The sequence below is a fragment of the Microtus ochrogaster genome, linkage group LG3 (assembly GCF_000317375.1).
Source record: "Microtus ochrogaster isolate Prairie Vole_2 linkage group LG3, MicOch1.0, whole genome shotgun sequence".
Taxonomy (NCBI): domain Eukaryota; kingdom Metazoa; phylum Chordata; class Mammalia; order Rodentia; family Cricetidae; genus Microtus; species Microtus ochrogaster.
This window is the reverse complement of record NC_022029.1, coordinates 28,524,681-28,533,428: the sequence shown is the minus strand read 5'-3', so window position 1 is coordinate 28,533,428 and position 8,748 is coordinate 28,524,681. Positions and strand designations below refer to the sequence as shown.

Sequence of the window (8,748 nt, the reverse complement as noted above, 5' to 3'; positions counted from 1 at the left end):
TCTCTGTGAGTTCGAGACCAGCCTGGTCTACAGAGCTAGTTCCAGGACAGGCTCCAAAGCCACAGAGAAACCCTGTCTCGAAAAACAAAACAAAACAAAAAAAAACACCTACTTCCAGGACAGCTAGGACTATTACACAGAGAATCCCTGTCTCAAAAACCAATATACATCAATATACATACATATACATATATGTATATGTATGGACAATGGTAGACTTTTTTTTGGAAAAAATCCCCACCACCACGGAACCAGGAATTTCACTGTGCCCTCCTAATTATACCAAGAACAAGAATGTTAAAGGTTTACTAGACACTCCTGGTGATCCCAAGGATGAAATGCCTACAGTTCAGATCCAGAGCCAGGGGCCATTAAGGGCAAGATTTCAGTTTTAAATACAGAGAAACAGAGAAACCCTGTCTCAAAAAAAAAAAAAAAACTAAAAACAGAGAAACCCTGTCTCAAAAAATAAATAAATAAATAAATACAGAGAAATCAGAATTATATGGTATAATGGGAAAAGAGTAAGACACTAGGACCTTCCCTTCTGGAGTGTTATGAGGGGAACAGGTCCATATAGTATGACTAAGAAAGTGTGGTATAAGTGTCTGCTCCCCGGAAGTCCTTTTCCTAAGGTCAGCCATTTGGGTAAGGGTCTCCATTCCCTTGGAGGCTTGAGGAAATTCCCTGCTTGAAAATGTAGTCATTCTTCTTTGTAGGCCTGTATTTCTATATGGTATGACAGCCAGGCTCTAAAGCCATAGGCCCCTCCTGATGGGTCACATATCCTGCCAGGCAGGCTGTGGCTAACCTAACAAAAGGTCAGGATTTTGCTCCTTCCTTTGTAATTTGGAGGATGCCTTATAGAGATGCTGATTCAAGCCTATGTGACAGCTAGCATACACAGCAGACAGGTAGATGCAGACATGAGGAAAGGCCATTCACCTGGTTACCTAGGAAACAAAATGCTAATGTATTTTCCCCCTTGGTAAAGTTTTGGTATAAAGATTGTTTGGAGAATGAACTCAGGACTCCATAAGGGACCACTAAAAATCTCCCTCCCAATGAAACCATGTGAGTTGTGTCTTTATTCCCGTGCCTCCACGCTGCCGGTCCAGAGAGATAGTTTATGTTGGGGTCTAGTTGAGAAAAATAATTAATAATTGAGCATCTGGGCTAGCACCAGACTCCCACACTTCTTTGTTGTTGTTGGGTTGTTTTTTTTTTTGTTGTTGTTGTTTGTTTTTTGAGATAGGGTTTCTCTGTAGCTTTGGAACCTGTCCTGGAACTAGCTCTTGTAGACCAGGTTGGCCTCAAACTCACAGAGATCTGCCTGCCTCTGCCTCCCGAATGCTGGGATTAAAGGCGTGTGCCACCACCGCCCAGCCTGGAACTCACTCTGTAGACCATGTTGGTCTCGAACTCCCATCAGCCTCTGCTTTCTGAGTGCTGGGATTATACCACCACCCAGCTGATTTGGGCTCATTAAGATTTGTTTTTATCAAAAGAAAAAAAGCCAGATGTTGGTGGCACAGTCCTTTAATCCCAGCACCCAGGAGACAGAAGCAGGCAGATCCCAGAGTTCAAGACCAACCTGATCTACCAAGAAAGTTTCTGAAAAGCCAGGGCTACACAGAGAAACCTAACCTCAAAAAAATTTTTTTTCTATGTGTGTGTGAGTTGTGGACATGAGTGGAGATTCCCATGACAGCTAGAAGATGGTTTCAGATCCTGCCACTTGACATGGGTGCTAGCAGTAGAACTTGTGTTCTCTGCCATATCTCCAGCCATTTTTGTTGTTGTTGTTGTTTGTTTTTTTCAAGACAGGGTTTCTCTGTGGTTTTGGAGCCTGTCCTGGAACTAGCTCTGTAGACCAGGCTGGTGTGAAACTCACAGAGATCCGCCTGCCTCTGCCTCCTAAGTGCTGGGATTAAAGGCGTGCGCCACCACTGCCCGGCCCACTTTTTTTTTTTTTTAAATTTTACATTCATGAGTGTTTTCTTGCATGTGTGTACATACATCTTATCCATTCCTGGTGTCAAAGGTCAGGAGGAGATACCAGATTCTCTGGAACTGGTACAGACATCTGTGAGCTGAAAACTTCACAGGAAACAGAAGTACCAAGTGCTCTTAATTGTTCAGGCATCTCACTAGGTTGATTTTTTGGGGGGACATGTTCTTACTCTGTAACCAAGATTCTCAACTGGAAATCTGCCTGTCTCCTGAGAGCTAGTACTACTGACATCAGTCACCAAGCCAGGCTTAGATTTGTTTTTGAGACAGGCTCTCAGTATGTAGCCCTATGTGGAATTGGCTATGTAGACCAGGCTGGTCTCAAATTTAGAGCTCTGCCTGTCTCTGCTTTACTGAGTGATGAGTGCCTGGTATCAGGGTTTTGGAGAGGGTTTCCCTCTGTAGTTCAGGCTGATATCCTCTTGGGTCAGCCTGAGAATTTAAGGGTGGACCACACTACACCTTACAGGTAGTCACTGTTATGAGAATGAAGGCTTTGAGGATGAGAATGTCTTGGCACTGGATAAAAGTGATGAATGTGCAACACTTTGATCCTACCCAATGCCACTGCCTACCTTAAAACAACCAATAGGCCAAAATGTGGTAACATGAATTTTAATTCAACGTGCAGGGAGTAAACTGTACTAAGTACCCGCTTTGTCACCCAGCTGCAAACCCGAATCTATGAGCCAGTTTTTAAAAAATATTTTTATGGTTTATTTAACTTTATTTTATGTGCATTGGTATGAAGGTGTCAGATCCCCTGCAACTGTAACTTCAGACAGTTGTGAGCTGCCATATGGGTGCTGGGGATTGAACCTGGGTCCTCTAGAAAGAGCAGTCAGTGCTCTTAACCACTGAGCCGCCATCTCTCCAGCCCCATGAGCCACTCTTTTAACAGTGCCAAATGGCTAAATAAGAAACTGTGAGGGTAGATTTTCTTTACTGTATATACCCAATGTGGTTTGACTTTTACTATTATTTTTTTTGTTTTTTGTTTTTACTTTTATTATTTTTTAAAATAATCTCACATAGCTCAGGTTGGACTTGGAACTCTTATGAACCTGGGGCTGGTATTAGGCATGCCCACACTTTGCTAACAAGCAATGTTGTGACAGAGGAAGTATATGTAAGTCTGAGGGCTGAAAAACCAATTACCCTTGTAGGCCAAGTTGCTGGGCTATCTACCTACCTACCTACCTACCTACCTACCTACCTACCTACCTACCTACCTACTTACCTATCTATTGACAGGGTTTCTCCACATTAACGGCCCTGATTGTCCTCGAACTCATTTTGTAGGCCAGATTGGATTTAAAGAGAACTACCTGCTTCTGCCTCCAGAGTGCAGGGAATTAAAGGTGTGTGTCATTGCCCAGGTGCAGTCCTTTTGAATTCTGAGATAGGGTCTTCCTAAATACACCAGGCAGACCTTGAACTTAGAAGCGTTATGCATTAACCTCTCTGAAGTAGCTGGAGTTACAAGTCAGATTAATACCTGTTTAGAGTTGGACAAAGTAGTCCACATCGTTAATCCCATGCTGGGGAGACAGAGTTAGGCAGATCTCTGAGTTCAAGGCCAGCTGGAGTTACAGTGAGACACAAAACGACAAAATAAAACATTTCTAAGTAACAAAGGTGCCCTGTGTACACACGTTTATGGTTATTGATATCCTTAACACTCATCAGTTCACACACAACAAATCATCAAGTTTCTTTGGTTGCATGTAGGAGTAATACTAACTCCTCACCCTTAATGAAGGAGGCAGCTTAGCTTATCCTGTGAACCCCATGAAAAGGTACCCCATTTTTAAAAATAACTTATTTTTATGAGAACCAATTGTTTTGCTTGCATGTATGCCTGTGCGAGGAAGTCAGATTCCCTGAAACTTGAGTTAGAGAGCAGCCATGTGTGTGCTGGGAATTGAACCCAGGTCCTCTGGAAGAACAGTCTCTTAACCACTGAACCATCTCTAAAGCCCCAATAGCACTTTTCTCAACTGCTGAGACATCTCTCTATCACTAATTTTAGCTTTTTGAGACTTGGCCATCCTAGAACTCACTTTAGGTACCAGACTGATCTCAAACTCACAGCCTGTCTCCCAAGTGCTGAGATTAAAGGTGTGCACCTCCGACCCCACCCCATTTTTCAACCCAAATAATTATTCATCTTGGAGAATGAACTTACTTATTTCCATACACAAAAGTATGAAGCATCCCATGCAGTTTGACAGAGTGCAGAAATACACACTGAAAATCACCTTTCTCAATAGCAGGCCTACTTAAAAGACTAAAAAGTCTTAAGCCAGGTAGTGGTGGTGCACCGGAGGCAGAAACAGGTGGGTCTCTAGAGTTTGTGGCCAGCCTGGTTTATAGAGACCAACTTTTATTCGATGATCCCAATATTCTGGAGGCTGAGGCAGGAGAGTTGCATAGGGAGACTGTGTCAAAAACAAAGCTGGAGAGACGTCTCATCAGCTGTGGAGTTGGATCCCTAGGGCTCACCCGTGGTGGGAGTCTCCTGCAAGCAGTCCTCTGCAATCCATGTACACACCATGGCTCGTTCATGTGTACACACTAAATAAGTAAATGTAAGAATAAATGCCGCTGCCATGAGGCCCTTGGTTCCATTCCCAGAACAAACTCTTCAGACCACATCTGAGCAGCAATGAACAGAAATGTTTCAGTAGCATTGCTTTATTGCTTATTAAGTTTTGACATTGATATTCCCATCGAAGTTCATCTCATATCCCAGTAACGCTCTTTGACAGAAGTGCTGATGGAATTCTACAGTATTTTATTGCCTCTTTTATAATTAATAATCACCACTGGCTGATGTTTCCAAGATGTGAGCTGTGTACCGTCCAAGGATGGAAACAGCATTGTAATTTCAAAAGGAAAAAAAAAAATCATTCTGATCCTATAAAAACTTGGTACATGCTACCTTAAACATACTAAGCCTTCCTTTTTCAGATTCAGAACTACCAAACTATTGCTTGGAATGGAAATATCTTCATTAACTGTATGAGCTTCTACAGATAGAGCCCATCTATGGGAATTTATGTGTTTTCCATCAATGGAATAATTTCATGCTTTCTTCCTAAAAACTTGTATGTGGGAATAACGGAATTAAGAGACAACAAAACTAACATCCTGCATTAATGGTGAGATGGAACACAAAGAGGGAAAACATGAGCCAGGCAGTGGTGGCGCATGCTTTTAATCCTAGCACTGGGAGACAGAGGCAACAGGTGGCTCTCCTGTGAGTTCAAGGCCAGCCTGGTCTACAAGAGCAAGTTCCAGGACAGGCTCCAAGGCTACAGAGAAACTGTGTCTCGACCCCCCCCCCCCAAAAAAAAGACAAAACATGAAACTGATCAGCAAGCACAGCCTATGGAAAGCTCCAGGGGCTTTCTCAGACCTCATGCACAGGCCAAGGCCAATGCTGTGATTATGACAGAGACGGAACATAGAATACAGCGCATTATAACAACCAAAATCCAGCTGGTCATGGCTGTATACACACGGTCCCAGTATTCCAGGGCTGAGACAGGAGGATTGAGTTCTGAGGTCAGTGTGGGCCAAGCAATATGCTATCTCAATGCCAAAGTTAAAGTAACGAATCGAATTAAAAAAAAAAAAATGTCGCCAAGCAATAGCAGTGCACACCTTTAATCCCAGCACGCAGGAGGCAGACGGTGGATCTCTATGAGTTCCAGCCTGGTCTACAGTGTCTTGAAAAGCCCTCACCCACACGGATGGTTGAACCATTATGTCCCACATACCATGAAGGTAAATAAGGGAATCCCCCTAAATAATTAAAAAAAAAAAAAAACCTTGAGCAAGTTATATTCCTATCATCAAGCTGTTTCCCAAGCAAAAGACAAACACCACAAAACAAAACCCCACATTCTGTCAGTTGCTGTATTTACCAAGCATCAGGAAGATCTACTTTATTAGTCTAACTGCAGTGCAGACAGCCAAAGGCCACTTGGGAAAAAATGTTTACCTCTTTTCATATTCTAACAGAGGTGGGAAGCCATCCACTGTACAGCATCAGCCCTTGAGGTACATTGGGAAGGAAATGGCTGAGTCTTTCCACCAAGTAACACACACCCTAGTACTGCTTATAAATCAAAGAGAAAATAAAACACATCCCTTTGAACAGGGAGACAGAGGTCATTCCGTGGGGGTATCTTTAGAGTCTGCATCAGTTTGCTCCATTTCATCGTCCATGATTCCTGGGATAGCTGTAACAGGTATGGTGCTCTCTGTTGCCGCTATGAATACTTCATTTCTGGCCTCAGTGGCCTCGCTTCTAGCCTTGTCTTCGGTGTTCCTATTTTCAGACGCTGTTGCACAGGTCTGCTCTCCCAGCGACTTTTCAGTGTTGGGGTCACTACTGGTCTCTGCTGTGTCCACAGGGCCTTCCTCTTCAGCTATAACTTCATTACGCTCTGCAGCTGGCTCTCCTTCCCCCTCTACAGCTCTCACCGCTGCTGTAATCACCTCTGCTAAGACTTCTGCAGCTACTTCCTCTGGAGTCTCTTCCTTCCCTCCAACATTGTCATCTCCTTCTGTCTCAAGATCAACTGTTTCATTGGCAAAAGGATCCTCACCCTGAACAAAGAGGAAACACAAATCAGTGCTAGAGCCAGAGGCCCAGTTTGTGAGGAGCTGTGGTTTTGAGGAGGTCTGCAAAGCAGCATACTGCAGCTTTCAGCTCATTACTTTTTTTTTTTTAATTTTTATTTATTTATTATGTATACAATATTCTGTCTGTGTGTATGTCTGCAGGCCAGAAGAGGGCACCAGACCTCATTAAAGATGGTTGTGAGCCACCATGTGGTTGCTGGGAATTGAACTCAGAACCTTTGGAAGAGCAGGCAATGCTCTTAACCACTGAGCCATCTCTCCAGCCCCTCAGCTCATTACTTTTATTTAACTTCACACACACAGAAGTACTGTACTCATACCATTTCCCCTCTCCTTGCTCCAACTCTTCCCATGTTTCCCTCTGCCCTCAAATTCATGGCCCCTCATTTGTTAATCATCATGCACATTTTGGGAAGGGAGTGTCAGGGATGAAATCCTAGTTACCACATATGCTAATAAACAAGTACTCCACCACTAGTGCCACCCAGAGACCCTATCCACAGTTTTAGCCTGGTGTTACGGCCCTGGCTGGCCTCAAATTCAGTAATCCTCTTGCATCTGGCTCCCAAGGGCCAGTACTTCAGATGCGTGCCACCACATTTTTAAGCACTTTTAACTTCATTTGTAGTTTATTTCATTGTTTTGTTATGAGACCAGGCCTTCCTTGGCTCCAGGGTAGCCGGGATGACAGGCATGTGTCACTGCACCCAGCTTGGATGCGTTATACAAAGCACACCATCAGCATCTGCCCAGTACTTCACAGCTAGACAACCATGGCTTTCTCTGGTGTCTGCATGGTGTGATGTAGCCATCTACTAAGCAGCACTACATCCCCAATCACAGAAGTCTCTAGAAACCCCAATGTCACAGATCCAGCCCTCCTGGTATTTTTCTTTTCTTTTTTTTTTTTTCCTTGGTTTTTCAAGATAAGGTTTCTCTGTAACTTTGGTGTCTGTCCTGGAACTTGTTCAATAGACCAGGCTGGTCTCGAACTCACAGAGATACACTTGTCTCTGTGTCCTGAGTGCTGGGATTAAAGGCGTGCGCCACCACCACCCGGACAGCCCTCTGTGTTTTAATGTCTTTCGTTTTTTTTTTTTTTTTTCAAAATTCAGAAATGCTAGCCAGGTATGGTGACATGTGCCTGGTCTACAGGGTAGGTCTAGGACAGCCAAGGCTGTTACACAGAGAAATCCTGTCCTGAAGGAAACAAAACAAAACTCAAAAAAACATATAAACAAACAAGTAAATAGTAAAAATTCAGAAATAAATGCTTGTCACTGTACTCTGGCTATATTCCATATATATAAATCTCCCACCACCCCCTCCAAGGCTTTTTTGGCTCACTAGAGTCACAAATACAAACCTTGAGGTATTTTTCCAGCATCTTCACTATATGTTTGTTGTTCAAAACACTCTTAGCCACATGGAGACTTGTTTTCTTGAACTGCTCAGCAGCCAACTGCAAAAGGCAACCAAAAGTAGGCTTTGTAGAATAGCCAAGAGAAACCAGAAACTAGCCAGTATATGTGATGGCTACTTTAACTGTCACCTTGACACAACCCAACCACCTGGAAGAAAGTCTCAATGCTGTACTGAGTCAGGGGGTGGCACCAACTCCCAACTCCTGGACTGCATACGTAAGAGGATAGAGAACCAGCTGATCACTAAGCACGCATGCATCCATTCTCTCTAATCTAAAGTGACAGCTGATGCAGGCTCCACCTGGACTTCCTCGAAATGATGTACTACAACCTGGAATTGTAAACCTTTCTTCACTAAGTTGCTTATGGTCAGGGTGTTTCCCACAAGAACATCAAGCTACTCAGCCATAACATATGCAGATGACCCAGCTCAGATCCACTGAAGGTTCTCTGATCTCTGAGAGCCCCCATTGAGTCCTGGTGGGCCATTGATTCTGTGGGTTGTGTTCTCAGGGGGTCCCTGCTTGGGGGTATTTTATCACAGTTAAGAAATGAAACTAGAAGCCGGGCGGTGGTGGCGCACGCCTTTAATCCCAGCACTTGGGAGGCAGAGGCAGGCGGATCTCTGTGAGTTCGAGACCAGCCTGGTCTACAA

At 43.8% G+C, this 8,748-nt stretch overlaps 1 protein-coding gene across 1 annotated transcript in view; it reads right to left on the bottom strand.

Annotated features, from left to right (window-relative positions):
* Nucleotides 1-5,922: 5,922 nt before the first annotated feature.
* Akap8 (A-kinase anchoring protein 8) overlaps nucleotides 5,923-8,748 on the bottom strand; it is a 17,566-nt gene continuing 14,740 nt past the window's right edge. Inside the window, exons 13-14 of the mRNA XM_005360703.2 lie at nucleotides 8,036-8,131; nucleotides 5,923-6,633 (exon numbers count right to left, since the gene is read on the bottom strand). Of these exons, the coding sequence (XP_005360760.1) occupies nucleotides 6,193-6,633; nucleotides 8,036-8,131 (537 nt within the window). The 3' untranslated portion in view covers nucleotides 5,923-6,192. The remainder of the gene's footprint in view (nucleotides 6,634-8,035; nucleotides 8,132-8,748) is intronic.